At 40.2% G+C, this 27,873-nt stretch overlaps 1 protein-coding gene across 2 annotated transcripts; it reads right to left on the minus strand.

Moving 5' to 3' along the window:
- Positions 1–3,043: 3,043 nt before the first annotated feature.
- LOC139659399 (transmembrane protein 250) lies at positions 3,044–5,072 on the minus strand. Of its 2 annotated transcripts, none has more exons than XM_071537657.1 (2): positions 4,898–5,072; positions 3,044–4,503 (listed from the first exon to the last, which is right to left on the minus strand). In XM_071537657.1, exon 2 carries the CDS (start codon positions 4,266–4,268, stop codon positions 3,849–3,851), a length of 420 nt encoding a protein of 139 aa, XP_071393758.1. In that variant the 5' UTR covers positions 4,269–4,503; positions 4,898–5,072; the 3' UTR covers positions 3,044–3,848. The 2 variants fall into 2 exon arrangements, with proteins under 2 accessions (XP_071393758.1, XP_071393757.1); XM_071537656.1 differs by having other exon boundaries at positions 4,866–5,072.
- Positions 5,073–27,873: the final 22,801 nt, after the last annotated feature.

Consider the following 27,873-nt stretch of genomic DNA (forward strand, 5'->3'; position numbering starts at 1 on the left):
CTCTCTCTCTCTGCCTGCTTCTGTCCCTTTGCAGGAAGTGAATGCCGCTCACATGAACAGTATATGAACTGCAAGCAGCCTGACATCATGCACCATTCGGTAAAGACTTTTTTTTTTTTTTAAAGACACAGACATTTTGGAGGAACTGCCAGGTTACTGTATACGGCTCTGCTGTAGTCTACGCGGCAAATCGACTCTCAGCAATTACGGTCATATCGTGCGCCTTTACGGACACATGAACTCAATGCACTCTAGCCGGGCTTAAAGGTGTACTGTAGGTATTCACAAACCTAGAGTAGCTCATAGAGTTACGGTACGATTTAGTCCTAACACTGGATGCAGTATGTTATAGAAACATGGGAGCGAATTTGCGACTATAAATAGGGCAAAGGGTCCCTTGTGTGCTCTTAAAGCAAATCTACATGTGTGGTTACCTCACGTGTCCTTGTGTGATGACAGCTCAGGCTATGATGCGCATGTGTGCCACTCTCCTAAATTATAAGCGCCAACTGCTGCCGGTGACCTCAAGTCAACTTTTCTGTACTGAAGGCATGCAATACTATCACAGCCTGTCCCATTCGCCCTCCTGGCTCAATAATCGTCCCTCTTCAGTGGTGTTGGTTATGAACTTCAAACCCTAACGAAAAATCACTGTACCAGTCCTAATAATCATAATCATAATAATAATACATTATAATAATGAATAATATTTCTATAGCCCTTTTAAAAAATAGAGTTACAAAGTGTTTTACAAACATGAAGCAAATCAAAAAAACAACAGAATAAAAATACAAAATGCAATAAAATAAAGGGAAGTATTAAAATAAACATGCTTTCAAAGTGCAGTAAATATAACAAAATAAAATAGATAAATAAAAGAAAAGAAAAAAGATAATATATAATAAAATGACAGACCCTAGAATCATGTAAAAGCTATTTTATAAAAGTTATGGCAAATCTTAAAACATGTTAAAGAAGGCAGGGTCACATTTGGTTTTTAATCTAGACCTTGGGATGGAGAGCAGCGTTGAGGAGGAAGATCTAATGTCTCTGTGTACAAGGCTTCAGAAGATCACAAATGTATATGGGGCTAAACCATTCAGGGCTTTAGAAATAATCAGAAGAATTTTAAAATCAATTCTGAATTTTACTGGGAGGGGGCAGATAGTGGGTCAGTGGCAATACTATCAGCCGACCCACTTATCATACTTCATGATATTTATATATATTTTTTATCTTATATGGTATTACTATAATTATTATAGATATTACTAATATTCCTGTAATATTCCTATAGGGACATATAGATGTTTATAGTGAGGTTATAATGATGTTATTGTAAGTTATGGTATTTTTCATCTCACAATAACACAATAATATTCCTATAACATTCCTATAGGAACTTAAAGGGATTTGTATTATTCTAATGAAGCATAGTTCAGCTACACAAGTGATTATTGTAGAGCCTAATAAAGTATAGCAGCTGATTTCATGTTTGCTTTCTCTTTCCAAAAAAGTGAATTCACAAAGCTGTGCATTGAGGGACAGAATGGAAGAGAAAACTTGTGAAAAAAGTCATTAGTTGTTGCTTTTTTTTTTTTTTTTTGCAGAAAATCTATTGTTTTATCATACCACCACAAGCCATACACACAAGTTTCTCAAAAATGCACTTGTTGGCTCATGTGGTTTCTACATTCCTGTTAGAACTAGGCATTTTAACCTGTATCCTTCTGCCCACTTCAAGATCAAAGGTCAGGAATAATGGTAAGATATGGTGGTATGACGATGTTCTGTTTCTATTCATTCTATAAATAGCAGGTGATCAATAAGCAACTAAAAATTTTACTACAAGCAGGATAACCCCAAGATGAGTGAAATCACCAGTTTCTGATTCATCCTGAGTGGTCTTTTATATGTCCAGAGTATTCATTTCATACGCAGATATCTTTTTCTCTGTTTTACATTTTTCATGAGTATTCTGTCCTGTGGTGTTCAAGGCCTGTACTGGAGGAAGAAGGAGTGGAGAGTGGAACAGCCTACTTAAATAAACAACAATGAATAAGACACAAATACGAAAACAATTGGCAACACGTCATCCATACTAAGCAAACTTCCTCAATTGTTAAACTGAAATAAGCAAAGAGATTGAGTATGACATTAAACATTAAGTCTATCTACTGCACTACATTGATATTACAAGGCAATCAACGTTTTATAATTCGCCTCTGGTTGGACCGTGCTGTTAGATCGGACTGGCTCAGAGTATGAGGCATATGATGTGTTGATCCTCAGAACAATAGGTTATTGTTGCCCACTGATTATCCATTTACAGCCTGAGGCCATACCAGTCTCAAGCATGTCTCGGCTAGGCCACCTACCAGCCTCAATGCCACGAAGTTCACATCTAAAGGCAGCGTCCTGATAGTATCCCACTGCCTCTTTTGCTTGTTTTCCTGTGCTAGGCAAGGATGAGATGGAAATTATACCTCCCCATTCTACAATGACTTCTGTCCTAAGGTGATGCTTTCAAATGAGAGCAAATATGCAAAGGCTTAGTCCAAATCCACCACCATATCCCCACTTTTTCCCTTATATTTACTATTCCTGATAAGCCAGGATAGGCTCCTTTCAGTGCTTCAGCCCGTCCTGTCCTTAGATCCTGTAGGCATACTTCAGGCCATGTGAAAAGGAGACTATATAAGGTGATTGGGACACAGCCATTTCCATTGTTATGCTTGGCAGAAACAGAGGAGTCTGGTTGTGGGTGGTGATTGTGTGCTGGGGGAAGCCAAACAGAGAAGTCTGTCAGAGAGATTCTGAAACCATGTGAAGGGCGACGGATGGAGCGCTTGACCCGAAGCCACCCTCAATCTGAACTATCGCACACTCTTATGACACAGCTTGAGGCATCATAGGTATTAGAAAGCACGGTATGTAAACACATTCACTTTTTCCATATATTTTAAAACACAGTACCTTTGATCAACAGAAAATTTATTAAATAACTTTACAAAAAAAGTATGTTTGTCACTTAAGGATTCACTCCCCCCGCCCCCCCAAACAACAATAACCGCAATGTAGCTGATAACTTTTTTTTTTGGTCACTTCATCCAACATAAATCATATAATCTCCATCTGGTGTATTGTGTTGAATTGCACACAACATAGTCTAACATAAGGCTTGTCTCAACCTGGGAAACGTGGTATGCTTTTGCTTTTGTACACCAACTATTGGGCTGTTCATTTTGGCACAAATGACTGTCTTGCATCACACAGCCATGATGCACATCAGTCATGTGTTAAGTCAGTTTCTGTGCAACACAGACTTTGACATTTAGTGTAGGAAACTGTTTTCCTTTACTGTATGTAGACTGGCATGTTCTAGTCAAAAAAGGATTCCAATTTGAAAACTGTTTACACTTGGTTCCAAATTATGAGAAAAATATATGACACTATCCTTTTGGATTATATTCGGCAATCCTGTGTGAAGTCCTACTTTATCTTCAGCTCCAGGTTTTTGAAAACCATGTCGTTTCATCAGAGTTGTACAGGACTAACAGTTGTAGAGGACTGTCCAATAGGATCATCGAAACACAGACACAAAATACAATACATTCTGATTGGATTCTATCATATCTGAAAAGCAAATCTATAGGATTTTATGACTAGATGTCTAAGGTTTTTTTGTTTTTTTTTACTAGGGCTGAGTGTGATACAAAGCAGTCCTCCAGGGAAGTGCTACAGGTGCGTCCTGTCCCATAAAACCACGCAATTCTGAAGTTGCTGGGTGGAGGGGATACAGCGTCCACGTAGGACACCGCTTCAGTTCCCATGATGCTCCTGTGGTGCTACATGTCCACAAACACCATGAAGCACGAGCCCAGCCCCCCCACCAGAAACATGGTGACCTGCATGCTGTAGATGAACAGGTCATTAAGCACCCCAAAGTCAAGGCGGCGGTGTCCTAGCAACAGCAGAATGACGGACAGCTTGTACTGCAGGCGCAGGAGCACACGCACACTGATGTACTGCAGGAAGAAGAGAGCGGAGAGTGCCACCCAGAGCAGGGAGGTCAGAAGACTGCAGCCAAAGTAGAGGAGGAAGCGGAGGAAGCTGTACATGCAGCGCGAGCGCAGGTAGAGGTCAAAGTTATTGTACTTGGTGTGCACTAGTTGGGCGGTGTGTGCCGACCCGCAGGCCGAGTGCATGCAGGTGGTGTGGGGGCCATGGAAGCTGCGCACCCGGCGAGGAATGGGGATCACAGGCATGAGTGGGCTACTTGAGCCCCACGCAGCACACAGGAGTCCCAGTTACAGGCCGAGTCCTCCGCGACTGCTGCTTCCAGAGAGGCAGTTAACATCATTAGGTAGTGGAGCTAAGTCTGATTCTTAGGAGGAGCCCAGGCCTGAGATTTGGCTGCTGATGGTCTCAGTCTTCCTATATGGAATTCCAGTCAGCTATGTTTTCTTTTGGTTGGTGTGGGCATCGAAATGCAACAAGGTTCTGTGAAGAACACACATTTATGTTACTGCACCTTGGTCATGGATTTACATTTACATAGTGCACACAGGCATGCACACACAGAGACAAGGCAAGAAACAAATACTTAAGATGCAGGCCTATACATTATTTATTTTCTAATATAAAAAATAAGACAGCAAAGTCTTGATAGGCAATATGTATCATTTATGGGATAGGTTATTGACCATAAGCCTACACCTGCATATTACGACCGTCTATTATGTTTGAAACGATAAAAGCACAGGCTAGCGCACAACTATCTTTTAAACAAAGAATATGTTAATGTTCTAGTTCTTGTCCTAGTCCAGAAATAATGGATCATGCAGAAGCAACGGTAATCTCACATGCAAAATTCCTCGAATGTCTTCCTCCTCACCAAAGAGTTTCTGTTTGGTTCTGAGACGACTGGGGCAAATTAGCACATTTCAGCATTTGGCTACACTATAAATACACAGTAATTGCTATTTTCCCCCGATGCACAATCACTGATGTAGACGTTTTGGCCTAAATCACTGCATTGTATGCGAACCGAGGCCGATGCAGCGACGGCAAGCCGGTGCTTCTACGTCCTGTCGCAAAATATACGAGTCACCCTGCGCTGACGACAACGCCGAATTAAAGGGGAAGCGCCCCTCAAAAATGCTCGCATTTCATTTTGTTAAAAATACATGTTCCTGTTGTTCAAGTGTGTGTGTGTGGATCGCTTAGTAATTCCTACAACAATTCAAATCATTCACAATCATACTTATTTATTTATTGTTTTATTTGTGTGTGTGTGTGTGTGTGTGTGTGTGTGTGTGTGAGAGAGAGAGAGAGAGAGAGAGAGAGAGTCTCCCACAGCCCCCTTAGGTTCAAGGTGGGCTAGGAGGGCAATTTCCCCTAAAACTGGACAGGCTTCGGTCTCCAATGCTAACAACTAATACCAGGATCTTGTAGGCTAATAGCTCCTTGTTCTGACTTGAGCACTCCACGTTTGAATGAAACAATGAGGCAATATCACTCTGCCAGTGATGAGTGACTGAATACACTACTGCTGGCAAAGAATTTTTAACCAACCAGTTAGCTAGAGATCACACATTCAACTAGAAAGTAAAACTAGAATTACATCCATTCTTACTATCTTGCTGCAGCAAAAGTCTAGTTTGCTAGGTTAAATTATGCAAGTGTTTCAAAGTGAGAAAATACTATTTGCAAGAGAGACAGAAACTATTCTCAAGGCCTAAAGTTATGGCCAGTGTTACACATGAAACCAATATGTCTAAGTCTGAGGGCTTCACGAAGTTGCTAATTAATATGACACATTTAGCATAGCTTGATGCATCCATGTGCATCTATTTGTCTTGGTGTGTGTGTGTGTGTGTGTAAGGGGGGGGGGGGGGGGGGGGGGGGGGGTGCATGCACATGTGTGCCTGTGTGATCCTCAGCATGGTTGTGTGAGACACATTAAACTTGTTCTAGCCTCTCTTCAGCTTTCTCTGTAGATCAAGTAACCTTCAGTGGGCAGATTTATGAGTTGGCCAAATGATTACATCTCGGCTATTTGTCAGCAGGCCAGACGGCAGCGGGTGAAGATAAATCACAAACAGAGGCTTTTTTAAAAAGAGTTTATTACAGTTGTTAATAGTGTGCTGGATCACTTTGCTCAGGATTTAAAGGTGTATTATGCAAAATAAGAAAAACAAACCTTATAATATTTAATCAAACATACATAAAGCTGTCATAGAGACTGAATAAATTCATCCAATTACCTTGCTTGCAGATTATGATTGCTTTTACTAATGAAATTCACAGTGTAATAATTTGAGTGGCAGCCAAGGACTGATGTCAGCTTTGGCCATATAAGACTTACCCCAAGAGAAGAGGCAATGCTTATTAAAATGGGAGGGTATCTCCTCCATCCACAAGAGAATGCTAACTGTCACTGAATGTCCACTGAATGCTTTTGATTATGAGAGGGAGGTGAGTTCTAGTCAAGGCACAGTCCGCAAGCAGATCACATTTTATACTATAGTTAGGATGGACCAATATGTTTAATTCTAGTTCACTGTAGATCATATCTTCTTTGCACATAGTGCACTGTCCACATAATATGGGGTTACTGTACTTGTCTGGTTTTAGTAGAGCATTACCTCAAAATTACGATGTAATAAAACAAAATTAATCCAAAATGTAATAATACCGTCCCAATCATGTCTCTAGCAACCTACTGTACCATTCCAGAACAGTACCCAGAAAACAAACACACCTCAAGCTAGCCATGCCCACATATTGTAAAAACTGAATTTGAAAGCACAGAGGATTGATTTTTTTTTACAAGTCGAACTAGTTTGAAATAAATGCTTAAAGTTGAAAGCAACAATCACCAAATTCAAACCATTACATTCAGTTTCAATTAGACAATACAAATTCAAATTCTGCAATTCACTTTAATTTTTTGGACACAATGACTCAATTCAAGAATCAAAAATTCGAATTAATGCAATTCAAATTCAGTTTCTGCTGGTAATCTCTGTTCATATAAACCTAGGGTTAATAAAGTATGTGTGAAAGGGGACTAAAACAAGTTAAGTGTTAATCCTGCTTTAAGATCACCCTATGCACAGTGTGAACACCCTTCTGGTGTTCTTAAAATTGTCCACTATCATTTGATATAAGAGATAACCCAAGTAGCAAGCCAAACCAATGTAATTTTGTCTTGGGCCAATGTTGGTGGGGTTGCTGCAAAATATGCAACCTAGCCATTGTTAGCCAAAGTCAGCTTGCTAGCAGGGAAGTCTTGCAGCAAGATATATAGGAGATACATTGTGTGCTTACACTGTGGTCTTTTGCATGGGATGGCAAGTTCTGATTAACCTTCCGAGTTTGTATTGTATTTTTCAAATTCAAAGATAATGAATTTGCAACCATCAACATTGTTGGGATGTCACAGAATACTGTCTGCCTTGGTTTGGAACACCAAGGCAGACAATGGCAAAAAGATGAAATGATGCTTTCTCTTTACCTGTTAATGCCCTGATAAGAAAGATGTTGTTCCATGATAAGAGAACCGTGTTCAGCTTATCTCCCATATGTTATGGAAAGATTTAAGCTCCACATCACGAAGGATGGCCTGTACAGATGAATGTATACTATTGTTCCTTATGGAACAAAAGGGGGGAATTGTCGAATACTGTGGAATATGTGGCATCATGTGTCATCATATGGCTCACTTGTGAAACTCAACAGAAAGAAGAACCAGTTCAGACAAGGAACCAGTTCTAACAAGTCTATCTCTAAGATTTTGTTCACATGAGTTTGAGCATCACCATGGGTGCATCGGTAAGAATGCAAGGAGGACAACTGCTGTATCCGTTTAAGCCATTTATTGCCACCATGCACACATGTAGAGCAATGGAAGATGATAAGGCTATGATTTGTGGTTGGTTATGGTTTTGTCTATAAACAGAGGAACAGACAAGAATTACAATACCCAATAATCCAATGCATACCATTACAAAACGGACACAAAATTAGGTACCTAACAGAATTCAGTGATTATTAGTACTCTACCCAAGGGTAGGCTTACCACTGATGATCTCCTTATTTAAGAGCTACAGTTAATAAATCATGTGCACTGCACACTTACACACAATACTATCAATCTGCAGTCTCAAGACAAACAGGCAAGGTGACCATTTCAGAATTTACCAATGATAGTAAACATACATTGGACAAGCATCTGATCACATTCAAACTACATGAATCTACAAATAATCATTAAAGTGCAACAATATATAAAGAAAGGAATAGACTCACGTCAGTCCCGCATAGCCATAGGTGTGTACCTGAGACACAAGTACAGAGGTCCCTCACATACATGTGGTTAGTGTTGCTGCCAGCCAGAACAAAGGAAATGGGTGGGTTATATATAGAGTAGGGAATCATTAGGAGTGAGCTCAGGTGAGAATGGACAGATCCACGCCATGTCAGTAGGTGGAAGACGGCTGAGTAGTAAAGCTCTATTCTACAATACAACTGTACAACAAGTAACTCCCTTTGGAGTACAGCATATATGATTGTATTGTCCTTCTCCCCATTCATGAATGCATAAATAAAAACCCTTAATAAACCCTTTAATATAGACAGAAGACTGTTGGTGTACTTTATACAATAATTAATTGAAGAACCTAGGAAGATCATGGTTATTGTTCCTCAGCACCTGCACAACCAGCACCAAGCTCTTGAAAAACAGGTACACAAATTTCTTAACAGTGCTTTTGTGCACATCAAACTGGTTGGCTGTAACTTGGTATTCTGCACAGCTTACAAGTTTATACAGTGCTGTTGCCACTCGCATTATCAGGAAGTTCTCTCTCCACTCTACATCAAACCCCTTCCTACCAATCCTTGCTCCGTATCCTCATTCAAAAAAACACCATATCACATGGGGTGCATTAGTTGGATGAGTTGTCTTCTTCCTTCCAGGTTACAGATTTCCCAAAAGTAGCACCTGAAGCTTGGGATTCTGTAATGGCAATAGAAATACGCCCATGGCTGTAACAAACACCATGATATGGTAGTGCAGAATCCTGGTTGTCACTGTTTTGGTGAAATTTGATATAGTGGGACAGGACAGTAAAAAAAACAAAAAACAAAAAACATAACTTTGGATAATTGAAACAAAGCAAGGTAAGGCAATGCAAGTTTATTTATATATCACATTTCGTATACATAGGCTTATGCTTTAGACAAGGTATATAAGACATTAAATAAGAGATACAGGATAAGATAAATAAAACAAATAAAAAGAGATAAAAGTATATAAGAAGAGAGAATGAATAAATAATTAAAATGCATAAAAAGAGAATAAAGATCAAGTTGCATAGGCAGTATAGAATAAACAAGCACAGATCCTGTGCAGACCCACGGTGTGCCCTCTAGAGGCCATCTGACGAAGCGCAGGCTCCGCGCAAACCATCCCTGACTGAGTGACTGACTGAGTGACTGAGTGACCTGAATTTGCCACTTTCTGCCCCCGGCTGCATGGTGCGCCGTGGGAAAAAGTTTTGAGCCTAGTCGGTGGTCAAAGTGGTCAAAGCTCTTCTGAGTTCTTCTGGGAGTTTGTTCCAGCTCTGTGATAATGACTAAATGCTGCCTCACCATGCTTAGTTTTAACTCTGGGAATAGTGAGCAGACCGGTCCCAGATGACCTAAGGGGTTTAGAGGTTTCATATGGTAAGAGCAAGTCAGAGATGTATTTTGGTCCTAAACCATTGAGCGATTTGTAGATGTCCAACAGTATTTTAAAGTCAATTCTTTGACAAACTGGAAGCCAGTGCAGAGACTTGAGAATTGGTATAATGTGTTCAGTTTTCTTAGTTTTAGTTTGAACTCTAGCAGCAGCGTTCTGAATAAGCTGTAGCTATCTGATAGATTTTTGGGGTAGACCTGAAAAAAGACCATTACAGTACATTCTAACATACTAGACATAAAGGCGTTTTTGTGCATGATTACCATAGACTGTAAAAAAAAAAGTGAGTGTGACGTTACCCATAGGTTGCTGAAGGGCCGTTTTGAAGCCTAAAGATTGGGTTTATGATCGCCGCCATGTTGACATTTTTTGGAGCCAGTGCAACCAAAGCGAGGGTTGTCTGCAGCTCCGCAGATCTGATTATTTTGAGGACACACATTAGAAGAAGTTAAATTAGCTTCTGAGACCATAACCTCTTGTCAAAAAAATGTATTGACTTTATATTTTGAGCTAGCTTGGGTTGTGGTTCCATTGACTTGCATGGAGTTGGGCCGCATTTGGAGTCTTTTTGGAGCCGACCCCTAGCGGATGTTGGAGGAATTGCTGCCTGCTGCCACTTCCTTATGGCTTCAAAATTCACCCTTGGTTTTGGCCACTTGATAAATGCATAATAAGCACGGTAACAGCAATTTCAACATCTCCAGAAACATGAATTCAACTTAAAAAGTGACATCATCTGCCCTTATGTGGAAGACTTCCAGCATTCTTATATGTCTCCGATATGGAGTCCACGTCTCAATGCTGTACAACAGGGTAGAGACACGGACAACGTTGTAGACAGCTGTTTTTGTACTGTTCCTCAGGCTTTTGTTTTTGAACACTCTGGAGCAGAGACCTCCAAAAGAGTTGGAGGCTTTGTTGATGCACTTCATCATCAATGGAGCAGGACAGGGAGAGGGTGGAACTAAGGTAAGTGAAGTGCTGTTCTATTTTAAGAGGGACACCATTGACATTGAACGCGGGGGAAGGCAGTGGAGATTTGAGCTGGGCAATTATTTCTTTTTTTTTGCATGTTGACTTGGAGGCTGACTGACTGATACAGGGAGGGTATTGTATTGAGGGCATGCTGCAAGGATTTGGAGGTATGGGCCAGTAGTGCACAGTCATCAGCATACTGAAGTTTAAAGATCTGTCAGGTTTGAGTATGGGCTTGGATAGATTGAACAAATTTCCATCCAAGGGGTATTGCAGGTAGATTCCATCAGTAGTGCCAGTGTGTAGTGAGAAATTTGTGTGACGGAATTGAGAAGGATATGGAATATTATGGGTGCAAGGACACATCCTTGCTTGACACCAACCTGTACATTGAAAGCCTCTGATTAGAGGCCACCAATAATTACTCTGGTTTGCACTCCATTGTGGTGCTGTTGCAAGATAACAAAGATTATGCTGCCTTGTGAGAGGATAGCCTCAAGACTTCAGGATCTCTGCAGGGTCCCATCTGGTTTGACACATTTTTTAGTTCTCTGACAGCTTTGGGTTACTTCGGAGAATTGAGGAGTGTGTCAAAGCAGAGGACAGGTGTAAAGTCAGGGAGTGAGTCTAGGATATTAGGGTTGACTAGGTTTAAGTGGTCAAGGAGATGTGTGAAATGCTCAGTCTAGTGGTCAAGAACCTGCTGCTGGTCCTTGAGGAGGGTATTGCAATCTAGGAAGCAAACTGGGGTGATTGTCTGCCTCCTGGGGGTATAGTATAGGGCTTTGAAGGCATCATAGAATGCTTGGGTATTGTTAGAGTCTGCGAGGCACTCAATTTTGGTAGACTTTTGGACCCACCGCTGAGCCTCCATCTCACGGAGACCACGCTGGACCTTGGCTCTGGCCTGGGAATAGAAGGATCTCAGTGTCTGGGATTACTGTGCGCTCACACCAAAAACCTAAATTGTGAGCAGCGCCGGGCGGTCTGGTCGCTGGCTGCTCACTGCCAGTCCGTCGCCAGGGGCGGGTCATTCAAGCAGCCCTGCAGATATCACTTTTGGTTGTGTCCACCCAATATCAAGTTTGTATTAGAGCTAGTCGGCAGGCCGGCCATTAACTGTCACAGACATTATCAAATTAACAATTTCCCCTGTTTATTATTTAGCAAGCAAAATGTACTTCGTCTATAAACAACAGTTGGTTTTTTTTAAATACCGTTTAACTTTCGGCTATTGTGCGTATTGTAACTGAATCAGAATCACTTTGTTGGCAGAATATGTTTCCACACACAAGGAATTTGACCTAGTTCTTTGCTCTAAATACACAATACAACAAACAAACAACGATCAAAAGCTCCGGAAAACCACGTACATACACACACACACACACATCTAAGAAGCATGTGACATCCAATCAAACATACAACGGTACTGAAAAACTTAAAAATATATATATATATAAATTAAAACACAATAAACATACCTGACATGAAATAAAAGAAAACAAATCCTCCAAGTGAATATGTCACTCCAGCTCCTACACAAATGAAATTAATGAAGAAAAAAATGGGGGAATGTTAGCTTAACTCATACAGTTTTTAGCTAGCAGATTTCGTTGTTAAATATAACTTTATATAAGGGCCAATAAATGACAGTCTATAAACTAACAGGTGTATCCAGACTTTATGACAGTAGGGATAACAAAAATAGAAATATGAATGATAAGAAACTATAAAATGGATTGTGATAATACAGGAGGAAAAATGACACCCACCTCTCCCATAGGGGAACAAAGCAAAAGGGGAGAGGTGAAGGGGGGACAGGAAGTTTATGAGGGCTAGGAGAAGGAGGGGTGCAGGAGGTGGGGCTCTTACTGTACATACTGTAGCCTATATGACAGCAGAAGTGGAGGTAGAAGAAAACTGTCAGGTATACAAATTAAAATAACAGGTTTACTGTAATTATACATGTAATAACAACTCTGTTACAATCACAATCAGAATTCTGACGTGTTTGATCGCAGCAGCTCAGGGCATAAAAAGCCCCGCTGGAGGTATTGAGCTTGAAGCTGAAGGTCCCCTGGGTAAGGTCCCCTGGGCGCTGGTAAAGCTGATGCTTGGACCGTGGCAAGAGGCTGTCTTTGGGAACCTTTTTACATGGTGCTCATTTCAGACCAGTAGCTATTGGATGCTTGATGGGCGTGCTTGGAAACTTTCTCTTATATTAAATTAATAGTTCACTGAGATGTGTTTCTGAGAGAAATGAGGACCCTGTGAAAGCCTTCAAATGATCGCAATCCTGTCAAAACTGGCACGAGACACGAGAGATGGAGCAGGAGCAACCGATTGGTGGTGTTTCTCGCATCTCTCATGCCGGCTTTTTTTTAAGTTTACATTTTTTTTTCTAGTTAATTTTGAAAATTTGGACCAGGTGGTGTGGTGGCTAGCAAACACGGTTCGTTGAAGAGCTGGCGGTCGCGGTTGAGGTGCGGTTTGCCCCCTGCTGAAGCAAACCCGCCACTTGTAGGGCCTTGTCAAAGTCCACAGTAAGAGCTTTATCAGGGAATATGCTGGGTGCTGCCACTGCTGCTCCTGCTACTACTACAGCTGCTGCAGCAGTCCTAGTAGTGGTAGTTCCAGTAATTTGAATTACAGATCTCTGAAATATCTTAAAGTAGCATTTTGGCTAGTCATAATGTAATGAGAGATATTGTAAATTAGCCTTTACTTTGGCCGAGCGCCAGGATACTGCACGTCGGGCGTATAGGATTTAGCAAAAATACAAGAGTATGGAGAATATCACCGATCTTGGACCTTCGTTTGGATGGTGAGCGATTCAAGGCTAAAACGGTAAAAAAGGTAAACCTGACCAATTATATTATATATCACCGTTTATTGGGGGGGACAATTTTGCCTACTTTGAACATTGGGGGGGACGTGTCCCCCCGTCCCCCCCGCCGATTACGCCTATGCCTCAGTTCAACTTCAACTCGTCGCTCTGGTTGCTGGCATCGCGGCACTCGCTGCTGCTGTCTGCAGCCCCTTGTCGCCAGCTCTCATTGAAAATGAATGACTGCTGGACGCTTTTGGTGTGAGTGCACAGTCAGGAGGGCTTTGTGGGCTTCATGTTTGGTAAGTTGGTGAATGCCAGTTGCATTATCATCAAACCAGTCCTGTAGCGCTTTGTGGTGAATCCTACTGCTTCGGTTGCTGCGCTGTAAATGGTCTCGCGTAAACCTGACCAATTATATTCAGGGTTGTGGTCTACAGGTGTGAGATAGAGGTAAATAGAGGTGCAAGGACGCATGTTTAGTTTTTTGTTGGGATCTTTCCGTGGATGATGAGGTTGTATCTCCATGCAGAGTTTAGAGTCGGATACGGGGGATAGGGTACGGCAGGGTACGGATATTCCAGGAAGCAACTTGCATATATTGTTTGCTGCACATCCTTGTCCTGTACCCATTGCCAGTCCACATTGCCACAGGGCTTGGGGGTTGGGAGGTGGGGTGGGGTGGGCAAGAAGTTTGCAGAAAGGAGGAAAATTTGGGTGAGTGTAGGGGTGCGCAGCCATACTCCACTGTCTTTGCTCTACCATCTGGATTCCTGTGGCATTGATGGCACAATGATCGTCGACTGGCAAGGGCTGCAGTTTTTTTTAAATAAAAATGCAATTTTCTCAATAATTGATGGTATATTTAATTTAAATGTGATATTTTAATAGTATCTACAAGGACAGTCTTTTGAAAAGTAAAGGAACCCGCCCCTCCCTCCAAAATTACTTAAACTAGTCATAATTTCTGATTTTGTACAAAACCTACATTGATACCAATTCATACTGGATTTACCGAGCCTCGAGTGCCACCTCTGGCCAATCTGGACATCCTGTAAGTAGTTTCTCTTCTGCTACATATGGGCAGAAATATGTGTTACTAGAAACTGAAATTGTGAATCTGCACTTGATTGCTCTTCCAACGATCAGGATGTGTGTCTCAGTAAACTGAAATTGAATTGCAAGAACTGAATTTGAATTACGAGAACTGAATTTGAATTGTGAGAACTGAATACAGTTTCAGAGCAAATTAATTCAATTTCATAATATTACATTCAGTTTCAAGTTTATTGGAATTCAGTTTCAAACTAACAAATTTCAAATTATGCTATTCAGATTCAATTTTTCAATGAAATTATTCAAGTTAAATAATACAAATTCAAATTACGTGATTCAAATTCAGTTTTTTAATGCAATTATTCAAGTTAAGCAATTCAGATTCAAATATAAATAATTCAATTTCAGTTTCTAGTGACACATATTTCTGCCCATGGGCTACGCCCCATTTGTCTTTCCCGATGTGCATCCCTGACATTTCAGTCCATTCTTTTACACATGTACATTCACACGCACACACACACACACACACACACACACACACACATACACACACACTTCCATGCACAAACACACAAGCAAATACAACCTATTATTTTGTCAGCAAGCACGCACATTTTCTTCCTAAAATGCACCTACTCTAGGTAATTGATAATGTTTTCAAGGATTTTTGCCTGTTTTGGAAGAATGCACTGTTCGTGTTCATTAATAATGACAGAAAATAAGTGAAACAATTCAATGTGTTTAATAATTCTGCTAGTCAAGTTTCACATAGGTATATAAATCTGCTGTATTTCTTGTGTTTGTCAAGAAATGTGAACAATAAGTAAATAAATAAGATTAATTAATATGTCAAAGAACCAACAACAACACTCTGAAAAATGTAGAAATTTGCAAACTACTTTTAGGTTTTTTTTTGACAATACATTTTGTACACTGTGTTTAACTTTATATAATTATATATATATATATATATATATATATATATATATATATATATGTATGTATATATATGTGTGTGTGTGTGTGTGTGTGTGTGTATGTATATATGTGTATATATATTTATATACAATCCAGGCTGTTATGGAAAACATAGGCATGGCGAAGCGTGTTAACCCTCCTGGTGTCACCTCGCTTTAACAATGATATATATATATATATAACAATGATCTCCATTGCTTGCAGGGAGTTTGGACTGCAGGTTTAGCTACAGTGTTTCCCTCAAAGGCACTTCAGCAGGGCGGATGCTTGCTGAAACAGGGGCTTGAACCCAGATCCTCCAATTGAGGAGCAGTCCCTCCCTCTACTCATTAGACCACCCTGAGGTCCAGAACTCACCACTCAGAGTGGCAGAGTGATCTAGGCAGAGTGGAAAAAATCCCATTTGTGAATAAGATCAGGAGAGACCTATATGTTTAATCCCAGTTTACCAATAGTCACTCTCGGTCTACTCTCATTGAAATCAAATAATGTCTGATTTGCCCCAATCTAGATGTAACACTGAAGCTAAGAGAAGAATACAGAGTGTGGCCTCAGCCAGCAGAGTTCAGTTTTCAAACCCACTTCCCACCAACCATCCACATTCAGTTGTAGACACTATTATTGCATGTCTCGTACTCCTCAAAAGCTTATTTTTCTCAAGTATTTTCCATAAAGGATTTTTGTAAAAAAGTTTTTGAGACTCAAGGACATGCCACAGTGCCTGTGCATGATTGAGTTGAATTCACTGGTAGAACTGCATTCAGTGTTTGCTTTCATAACCATTTTCTCATATAATGTTATTGCTACAGTATGACTTTGGTCTGTGGCTTATCAAGGTCATAGTTATGTCAAAAGACCATTAACTACGGCATTGAAGCCTTGGTTTAGGCATAGAAAAAAGTATTATTTTTCAGTTAAATGTCACAGCAGAATATCTACTGTGACATTTCTGTATCTGTAGAATATCTGCAAAGGAATAGCTTTTCATCAAATCATAAAACTAACAAGCACAAAATAATATACACACATATATATATATATATATATATATATGTATATATACAGTACTGTGCAAAAGTCTTAGGCACCCTAGATTTTTTATATAAATTTCTTAGAAGTCTTAGATGTGTATTTGTTTTCTGCATTAGTGTGCCAGTAGACTGCTGTTTATTGTAAATTTATTCAGAAACTTTTATTATTCAGAAACTTTTCATTTCATTAGTTTTGAAAGCATCTTCGCTTTATGGATATCTTTGACATATGCCTAAGACTTTTGCACAGCACTATGTATATATATACACATATATACTATGTATGTATATATATATAAATATATATAATTTTTTATTAATATTACTAAAAGTTTCATCTTTCATATCCATCAAACTCTACTCAAAATAATGATACCAGCAATAAAACAGTGGTTTCCATAGTTTCTGCATTTTAGAAGAGCAGAGTTAAATATTTTTCTGCACTGTTTAATTACTGGGCCATCATACTATTTTGCCTGTAAGATTCTCTTTGCTTGTCAGATGCAAACCTGGCCCTGACAAAGGGCGAGGTGTCAGAGTTGTGGGAACGGGCTCCATGTGAGTGCAGATGTTGGCCAGGTAACATGGCAGTTAAAACTGTCTTTTTAATGTTTATGAAACTTTCAAGCTGCATGGGTTTAACAGAACAATATAGGCTACATCAGGAAAATGAAAAATGCTCACTTGATTATTTAAAATCCTAAATTAAAAGTCTGAGAAAATTTTCTAAAATAATGTTCAGTTACGCATTCTTTAACTGTCTCTTTTATATAATTGGGCACAGACTCTAAAGTCTTGTCAGGATTGTGTTGACCACCTGAGATCGGCTGCTTCTTCTCCTTTAGTCTCAATCACTTGTCTGATCAAACAGAAGAAAGTGTTATGATGCGGGAGTTCCCAATTGGTGCTTCACAATGTGAGATCTATTTTATTCTGCTCATGGGAATATATTGAAAGCATAGGCCTATACTTTTTTTTTTTTTTTTTTTTATCATTCTTTTTCTATAAAATTCAATTCAAAATATCAAATGAGGATCTTCTCAACCGCTTATTGGGCCACTGTTTTCCATTTTTCCCACTTACCATTTTCCTGTTGTTTTCATTTTCTAAACATCTCAGGACATTCTCACTTACTTATGAGTAAGAGCACAAGAATAAAACATTCTGCTTTTCCACCACTAGGGGGAGCTGTTTGCTCAGGTTTCATTCCTGTTCTCAGTGCCTTCCAAGTCCATGAGTCCATGAGTGTTTTCTTTTAAGGATGCTGTCACTTTTTTGACTTGACCCCAGATATGTAGGAAATACGGCTACACACAGAACCACCCATAAACAACCCATTCAAGGGCATGGCTGCACCAAACTGTCCCTTTTCCCTCTATATAGGCACATTTGAACAATATCCAGCTCCTACATTATTACCTTCTTTGATAAATGGACAGATACAGCACCATTACAGTTGCAAATGCCACTAAAATGGTGCCAAGATTTGATGCTGCCTTCCCCTCTGCATCTGGTTAATAAAAGCATCCAAGCTGAGGAAGCTCCTCTGTCTAGTACCATTATCAAGAAAAACGATGTCAATAAAGTGGACGCTGGTGATTTGGGTGTCCAAGTGCCCTCGTAAAGGATGTATACTGGTTCTAATCATGCATTATGGCAATATTATTGACTCACTTTACTCTTCTAAAACTTGAAGACCTTTTAGAGCATTGCCTCATCTTCTTGGACTCGGAGGTTGGTCAGTGAAAGTACAGATTTGATATTCTGTATAGTTTTTCTCTTTCAAAGTGTGAAAGTAACTGAAGACTGGTGTTTTTTAAATATTGTCAAGGCTAGTTCTTTATTCACAGACAAATTTCACAAGCACTACTTCAACTTTTCAGAGTCAACTTTATTCTTGTGTTTGTAGCCTTGTGGAGTGGCAATTGCAATCCAAATTATGGCAATACTTTGCCATCATGACCCAAAGTGTCTACTGTGAGCAAGATTAAAGGGGCAAGATGTCAAAATCCTCTTTGACTCCTCCGAATACACTTGGGCTAAATCAATTAATTCATTAACTAAGTAGAGGTCACAGCCAATAGTTGAGCTAAGACAAATGAAATCAATTAGGCGGGCTAATAAGATGAGAGAGACTTTAATTAGTGAAAGTTTAATCAAAGGCATGTTTGCGCTGTGTTGCGTTATGAGGCGGCTCAATGAATCTCTTTCCAGAAAGATCCATGAGGCATGTCACAAACACCAGACATCGATGCTTCTGGGTCTGTGGTGAAACTCTAGGTACATGAAAATGTATGAGCAGACTTTGTTTTACATCTGTAGATACTAGTTCTAATTAAGTTATGGAAGTCTCTGCCTGCTTTTATGCAATATTTCTGAGAAATGTATAAGTCAGGTTACCAGCTTGTCCTTCTGTCTGAGTACCTGTTTGTCAATTTAGGAATAAAATTATTCATGTGGCAGTATTTAATGAATCTTTGTGTATAAGACAATTGGTGTCTACTTAAAAAACAAGATTGAATAAAAAAAATAAAATTTTCCTTCAGCAATTTTATCTTTCTCCTCCACTGTGTTACCTTGCCACCATTGCTATGAGTTTCCAGGCAAGGAAGAGGTTTTCACAGGAATTTGAATTGTTTCATTAATTTATTACATATTATGTTTACATTAAATTGGTCAACTTTATTGCCATAGAGAGTAGTGACTTATTTATTATATTACTTCAGTTAGTTTCATGAACAAATTCAAATAACTCTTTCCAAGAGAGTGTTTGTTATCTATTAATTTAGTAAGAAATTAACTCAGAGGATTGTATGTCAAGTCAAGTTTATTTATATAGGCCTTAGTTACAGTTTCAAAGAGCTCCACAACACCCATATTATGAAACAATACTGTAAATGAAAACGATAAATGAAAACGACAACCCCTCAACCTCAGACCCTCATTGAGACCAAGGAAAAACTCCCACAAAAACCACTTAAGGGAAAAATGGCCTGAGAGAGGATTCCCCCTTCCAGGACAGTCAGGTGTGCAATGGGTAGTCCTGTAGTAACTTTATATTACTTAAAAATCTTCTAATAACTAATAATTTTAATAAAAAAAAATGTAGACAGTCAAGTAATATTATTACTGTAACTTAGCTAGACAGTTACTCCCAACCTTCTTTGCTCTATGATTTTGGAAATGTCCCAAGCCCACTCAAACACTCTCAGTCGTTTTGGATTTTTTATCTTATGGTCTCACTCTGTGCGTGTGCCTGTGTGTGTCTGTTTGCATGAGTACTTGCATATGTGTGTGTGTGTGTGTGTGTGTGTGTGTGTGTGTGTGTGATGGGACGTTCATAATCCTGTCAAGCCATCTGTTGTCATTAAAACCTGTTCCTGCTGAACCATTGATCCAAAGTATTCATCTGGCCAGATGTTACTTTGAACTATTGTATCTCAAACTTTTGCTGGATGTTTTGTACAACATGTTTGAAAACATTGTAAGTAGAAAAAATGATAAAAATGTCTCTATGGGTTTATTTCCGCCCTGGGGAACTAGTGTTTTCTGTAATATTTGGAGAGAGGTTGGACTTTGGGAAAATGCCTATGTAATATATATATTTATAGATAGTGTAAGTGAGTTATTCAACATTTTCATTTGAATAATGCAAGATTACTGTACACCTACAGTAATTTTGAATGATGATGAAATTCCCTTTTTGCCTGCAAATTTTGCGAATGAAACACAAAACAAATGCTCACAGCTGAGATTGCTGCAGATTATTATTGTTTTCAAAGAAAAAAACATTGTAGATTGGCCCTTGGGAATAGGGTGAATGATTCTCTCTCTCTCTCTCTCTCTCTCTCTCTCTCTCCCTCTCTCTCTCTCTCTCTCCTCTCTCTCTCTCTCTCCCTCTCTCCTTCCTTCTGTCCCCAGCCACATTTGTCCCTGGATTGGACCTGGCTGGTGTTAATCCCTGGCATAAGGGGGCTAGGCTGGATTATCGGCTGATGTGGAAACATCTGTATGGTTGGATCAGAGGGTTGTCGAGCCTAGAGCTAGAACTGGAGGTGGGGTTGGGTGGGGTGGGGTGGGGGGTGTTACTGTCAGAGGTTCGCTGGAGACGGGAGTCATGGTGCGGGTCAGAGCTTGACATTTCCTGGCTCTCCTAAATGACATAATAGCACTGACAACAAATACATGGATGAGTGAAGAGTGTGTGTGTGTGTGTGCGTGTGTGCGTATGTGTGTGTGTGTGTGTGTGTGTGCATGGAAATACTCAGACTTGCAAATGTCAGGACATTTGACCTCTTTAAACTTGTTCAAGGTGTCAAATGTGACTCACTGCGCCTTCGCTGTGTTTGTCTTTGCTGTCCAAAAAATCGAAATTCTTCACAAAATACTTTTGCACTTTATACAATAAATATGTCAAGAAGAGTATGATCGTGTGAAGAATTTTGATTTGTTGGAGTGTGGGTCCACATTCTTAAACCTCTTTAAACTTACCAACAACACATGATACAATACAGTCAGCATTTCTAACAACTGTGGGAATTCTTGTAAAGCAATAATCAATAGCTATTTTTGAATATATGAATATATTATAATATGAATAGAGAAGTTGTATTGTGCAGTGTGTTTTGCTTGTTAGATTTTTAACAATTTTGATTAAAGTACACTTAAACAAATAAGGAAAATGTTCTTGGCCACATTTTGGCCACAATATTTTTTAGGATTGGTTCTTCTAATGGAACTAAAAAAGTTAGTTATTAAAACACAATAGTTTTGGACATTTCTATCTAGTCATTTCTTATATTCATTTACCTCATCCTCAATTTGCCAGTGCATTCAGCTGGAAAATCAGCACAAACACTTGCCGTTTCTACTTATTCACGAGCCTCCAATGAGACCAAAGTCTGGGTTTTGCATTTAGTATATTTTGCATATAGACCTATTTCTATCTCGGGAGTGAATATGTATAGCGACATTACTATGCAGGGATGATTTAGAGGGCAGGGGAGCTGGGGATTAGGCGAGCTGCCTGCTCCAGTCCTCACTGGGGGGAGTTTGAAGAAGGAGGAGGTTTACATCAACAAGCCCTGATTTACGTTGGTGAACAGATGGCGGAGAAATTGCTCTGTTTGAAAAAGATGTGCAATTTATTCCTGTTGATATTAGGCTATGTGGCATTTCCACCCTGGCATGAGAGAGAGAGAGAGAGAGAGACAGAGAGAGAGAGAGAGACAGAGAGATAGAGAGAGGGAGAGAGAGAGAGAGTTTTCTGTGAATTAGTCAGCCATTAATTGATTGTTGCAAAGAAAGAAGACTAATAAGTATAAGGCTAATGGGTAGGTAAATGGGGCAACAGCAGTAGCACCACCACCATGCACGTGCACACACACACACACACACACACACACACACTTACACCTAAAACATTTTAACACTTAAAAAACAGCTATGGGTGATGTATCTTGCAGTTTGGTATTTTGGTAGTTTGACGTTGCATCAATACATTTCCAGTGCAACTGCAGAATAGCAGATAGCAGATTTTTTTTCCAACTAGAGCATCAATGATGAACATCATGGTTTTGGTGTAGTCCCTCAGAGTCAAAGAGCAAAGGCTTCTTTATTTTTCTTCTCTTACTATGCTTTTTGCTATTGCTGTCATTATTTATTATCACTAACGCTATTGCTGCATTCACGTCATGTCAGATTTACTGTAAATATGATTTTTTTGTGGGCTCCAATATCTACTCTACAATGAATTCGCAGATGTCGGCAGTCCAAGATAATAAAAATCAAAATTATCAGTTATAATCACTAAGCTAAGTATGGCTAGTGATTTTAATTTTTTTTCATTGTAGTTTCAAAACCAAAACCAGAATCCACCTCAACAAATGAAGACATGCAAAATAGAGGACCACTTGAAAGCAAGTCAATATTAGCGTTGGACAGACTTGAAGGCAATCATTTTACACCCTTCTTCATTTTCACTTAGACTGAAAGGGGACGGGATCCAGAATCTGGAGTCCCTTATTTCAGCCTTTAATAAAACTAATTACACTGTACCTACCTGGCAAGTGACATTCGGGTAACATTCAAACATACAACCATACATGAATTATGTTGACGTCCGACTTTTAGTGCAGCACTTTATGGAATAGTTAACTTCAATCTTGAACTAAAGTTGGCATCAGACTAACTTTTATTCAAGATGCATTTGACCAAAAAAAAAAAAAATCATTTTAGAACTAAAGTAAATATACACTGACAATAACACACACACAAACACACAAATGCACACACATTCTGCCATGGCAGTGTGGTGTGTGTTCCTGCCTCTGGCCAGCTTAAGTCCCTCTGACACGTTGCCTGCCAGGCCAGGGAGCCAGATCAGGAAATTTACTGTGGCGCTAAATGCTGCTAATCCCACCAAGCCTACTCCCCCCACCACCACCATACCTCCATCCAGCAGCCAGAATGCATGTCACACTGGGCTGTAAATTGTGAAAGTATCTTTACAGTATTTTCACGCAAAATAAAAGAGACGGGATATTTCACCTCAATTTTGAGTAAAACATTAAGCCAATTTAGCCCGTCTGAGTTGTTGAGCTGTTGCTGTGGTCTTGGAACAAAAATCTGCAGACTCTCGGCCCTCCATGACACACGGTTTGAGACTCCTGATGTAAACTCTGTTGTCAATTAATGATCCATACACTGCTATTACATCAAATAAGTAGAAAAGTGATACAGTTACCACATGCTGGTTCTGATCAATAGATTCACATGCTTCCTCCCTCCCACTCAACACACACACACACGCACACACACCTCCAACCATCTTTAGTTTTACAATATAATTGATTTATGTAGATTCAACTTGCGGAAACGTATTGATCCAAATGAGGTAGCCTGGGTGGAATATGGTGATTCGGCAGTTTTATGATTAATATATACAAGTGGTCCCAAATATCGTGATTCATACATTTCCCATAAATAGTGACTTTCTCAAAACTGAGAACTGTGACGCAAGTCAAAATCAAAGTTTCACACAGATCAGTGGTTCCATCGCAGGTGGAGTTTTTCCTACTGTATTACTGTACTGGGAAGTGACTGACCTATAGGGACTGTTCGTTTTAACAGGCGTACAGGGAGAGAGAAAGGTCAATGCTAACGAGAGTCCCTCAATGAAGGGAAGCGCCAATACAGGCAGTTAAAATTTAGATGGGTTAGAAACCTAGGGTGTGAGATGGGGCTGGATGTGGTCAGAGTGTGTTTGTGTTTGTTTGTGTGTGTGTGTGTGTATGTATGTGCATGTAGGTACACATACACATAACTGAGTGCAAGTGAAATGATAGTGAGGTGCAGCTCAAACCCCTGAGCCACCATTAGCCTGATTGTTCAGAGAGGTCAACAGGGGTCAATTGATGGGTCAATCACATTGTCGATTTGATGACCCCGCCCCATTGGCTTGGCAGTATAGGGCTGGGCGCTGGACACACTCTCTCTCCCTCTCTTCGCCTGAGTTATTGTGCACGCCAAGACTAGGTTACATTAACACAGAAAAATCTATCAGATCACTTATGCTGATTTACGTTTGGACTGCACGGCCCCAGCAACCCCCATCGTCTTGACCAGCTCAAGAACATTTTTAATGCAAGCAGATTTATGTTGGAAATTACTTCACAGTGGTAAAATGTGGGTGTGTGGGATTTGACATCTGAACAATGTGTTACTTTTGGATTTCTTCAAACCAGGCTCACTAACTGCGAGGAAAAACAGCTGATGAAGAAATCTGATATTTTGTGTTCTCGTCAAATGGTGTCTGTAACATATAGCATGTAGCATATATATCCAAATATATCCACATCTCTTCTTTTTCTGAAGCTGATTTTATTTCACAGTTTATATCACTGATTGCATTTCAGTGAACTTTATTCAAACAAAATCTATCAATATTGTCACAAATAATGCATTCACAGTGCATTCACAGGGCTTAGAAGTTCAGCCATCAATTTTAAACCAGCCAAGCCTACATGTGATGTGAACCAAAACCTGGCCTTGATAGAAAAAACGAGATAAACGCATCGGTTTTCAAAGCCTGTCTCCTAATCTGCAGCCAAGTGCCAGGAGATCCATCTTTATCGGTGCCCCATTAAAGATACAGCAAGTACAAACGTACCCCAGCTCGGATACCACTCTTCCTTTAACCTGCCAAATCCAGATCCGCCTGAGCCACCAGAAAGGCATACCTACGCACGGCGCTCCCAGGGACATGATGTCAGGGGTCAAGAGGTTAAGGATCAGGGAAGCGGGCGACCTAACCTCGTTGCATCATTACCACCAGCCCAGTGATGAAAGGATGAAAGGTGAAGAGTCCACAGTGTTATCAGTGTTATCTCTACTTTTTTACAGTGCAGAATTTCTTTCCCCTTTTAATTTTTAAGTCCCCCCTTCCTCTCAATGCCTGTCTGAATGTCCTCTCAGTCTTTTCTGTTCAGTCAATTTGTATTTCACTTTTCACATTTGTTGTTTTGTTCTTTGTCATTTGTCATTGCTCCACCTGTCACTCCCCCTGCACCTCCATGTCTCCTCCTTTTCTCCCTTACCCCCTCCACCTAACTTGGAGAATTTGCTTTCTACAGTGACATTACTACCCGCACCCTCGCCTTCTTATCCTCCCTCAATCCCTTGTTCCAGACGTCAGCAGGGGGCTCTAAGTATCTGATTGATCATCCACGTACCTCATATTTTTCACTAGCTGACAGGAGATTACCAATGGCAATTTGTGTTTATGGGATTCCCGAAATCCGCGCAACAACTGGCCCCTTATTAGGAGAGAGACATTAATTTGCATATTTCTCCCCGCTTCTTGTTATTTCACTTTCAAATATGCCTCATAAAGAGGAATGTTGATAGTACAGTGGTGAACAGCGATGCCTAAATGCTTTCAGCACAAGCAAGCGTTAAATCTAAAACTTCTCGCACATAAAATACATCAATGAGTGAACCAAATGAAACTAAAATCAGGTTAAAGATATCGCTCTTCTACGCCGGTGTTTTTACAATAGCTGTGTTCAGAAGTGCTGCAGATCAGGTGTCCAGCTTCACACACAGTGACCCCAGGTTTGCAGGTTTGCGGTTACCTCAACTCCTCCAATATTAAACACAGACGTCTATTATCTGCAACTGGTCTCCCTTTACATGGGGACACACACAGACACGCATGCACGCACATACACAAGCATTCACATTTGTATGTGCGTGCAAGCTTTGTGTGTGTGTGTGTGTGTGTGTGTGTGTGTGTGTGTGTATGCGTGCGCGTGCGTGTGTGTGTGTGTGATGGACAAGGACAAGGACAATGGATGGGCTCACAATGAAATATTTAAGAAAGCACAGCACATAGCCTGGGAGGTGTTAAAGGTCACATAGCCATAAGAGAAGAGGGAAGAGGGAGAGAAAGAGGAAGAAAACAGGTAAAAGTTCTAATTTAACAAGTGTAAAACTTACTGGTTATGTGCTGCCTGAAAATTAAAGCTGAAATGGCAAAATTCCCTTCCTCTCCTTCCCTGCAGCCTGTCATTTACTTTCTGCTCATGTGGACTGCCCAGGTTTTGCCCCAGTGGTCTCATATCCACTCACCCACGTGTGCAACACACACACACACACACACACACACACACACACACACACACACACACACACACAAGCTCTATCCTGATATTAGTGATATGTTTATTCTTTCTCGATTTTATCTGTAAATATAATTATTGTTGTCTGTAAAAGAACTTTGTGCCAAACCTGGTTTTTGGTAAAAGTGCCTCATAAATAAATTGTTAGAATGGCATATTATTATTATGTTATACTGCATTACTGCTATTAAGACTCTCTTCTCTGGCCAGTTTTCACAAGGTTAATTCATAAAAATACATATTTGTTTATTTTATTTTCCTTGTAATCCATTGCTAATTGAGTTTTTTTTTTATTATTTTACTTGCAAACTCTCAAATGCTGCAAACGCAGCTGAGCAACCACTCTGCCAAAAACAGCATTTCTACATCAAGCGATGATTCCGAAAATGAAAACTAATTCCTCAACAATTTCTAGCATGTAACAACATTTCCGTGCTATAACAGTAGACTTGCTGCAGAGCTCTTGGTGGCTTATCCAGCCCAGGTGGGGTTTTGTCCCAGTCAGCTTGCTACAAAGAGCGTTTAGCCTCTCCTGAATAATCCAATGAGAGCATCCGGCAGATGGGGACCAGGGGTTCGAAACCTGAGAGCGACATCTGACACATACACACAGAGGGGACCTGGGGACTAGATGACTTAGGGTGGTGTGGCTGCTGGACATGTCACCTAACCCCACGGCTCTGTGTGCCCCCTCCCTCTGGCCCCTTGCTGATGCCTAAAAGGGGAAGAATGGGAAGTGGTTGGAATAAATACTCTCCCACCTGCCCTTGAAGGGACAGTCCAGTTTCCACCAGAGTGTTGATTGTCTTGTTTTGGATGTCTTTCAGGGGGCTGGCTTGATATGTTTCCTTTTGTGTGTGTGTATATGTGTTTGGTTGTACAGGCAAAGAGAACGAATTGGATACATACAAAAAGATGTTGAAAGAGGCTGTGAATGACATGGGAGCATTACCTCATGAAACAAACTTTGAGGACACTTTTTGAAATGCATGCAAATTGCTCTTGAGAAAACTAATAAAATAGATGATAAATGAATGTACATGGACATTTGAAAAATGCTGTGTTGTGCTTCATTGCTTTTTTTATGCATTTTCCACCAAAACACCCCAGGTACAGCACAGCCATCACAGAGGTCCATGTCCTAGCTGTCAAGCAATCACAATTACTGTATATTTGTTGGCCACCTCTACGACTTGCTCTGAACGCATTGCTCAGTAACTTATCCCCCTGTCCCTAACCTTTCTGGGCAAGGGGAGCATCCATCATCTTAAAGTGCGATCCATTCCGGTCCACCTTCAGTCAGGGGGAAAGGCCTGAGCCAGCGTGTGTGTGTGGGCACAACTTATGAGCTGTCAGCACAAAGTGCAGAGCCTTGCCGGAAACTGACAACCACTGAATGACTGACAGTGACATTGCACCATTATGTTCTGTGTGTTTGTGTGTGTGCGCGTGCATGTGTGCACAATCGTGCACATTTAACCTCCCTCCAGTTATATTTCTCTCTTCGCTCTAAAGGATCTTTCTATTTTTTTCCCCTCTCCTCACCTAGCGATGCGGTGCACAGAATCA

This window comes from Centroberyx affinis, unplaced genomic scaffold (genome assembly GCF_046629955.1).
Source record: "Centroberyx affinis isolate AG114_WGS23_722 - 3 ecotype Tasmania unplaced genomic scaffold, CSIRO-AGI_Caff_v1 ptg003093l_1, whole genome shotgun sequence".
NCBI classification, from domain to species: Eukaryota; Metazoa; Chordata; class Actinopteri; order Beryciformes; family Berycidae; genus Centroberyx; species Centroberyx affinis.

Excerpts from the sequence above, each read along its gene's own strand:
- LOC139659399 (XM_071537657.1), bottom strand. The coding sequence starts at position 4,268 with ATGCCTGTGATCCCCATTCCTCGCCGGGTGCGCAGCTTCCATGGCCCC.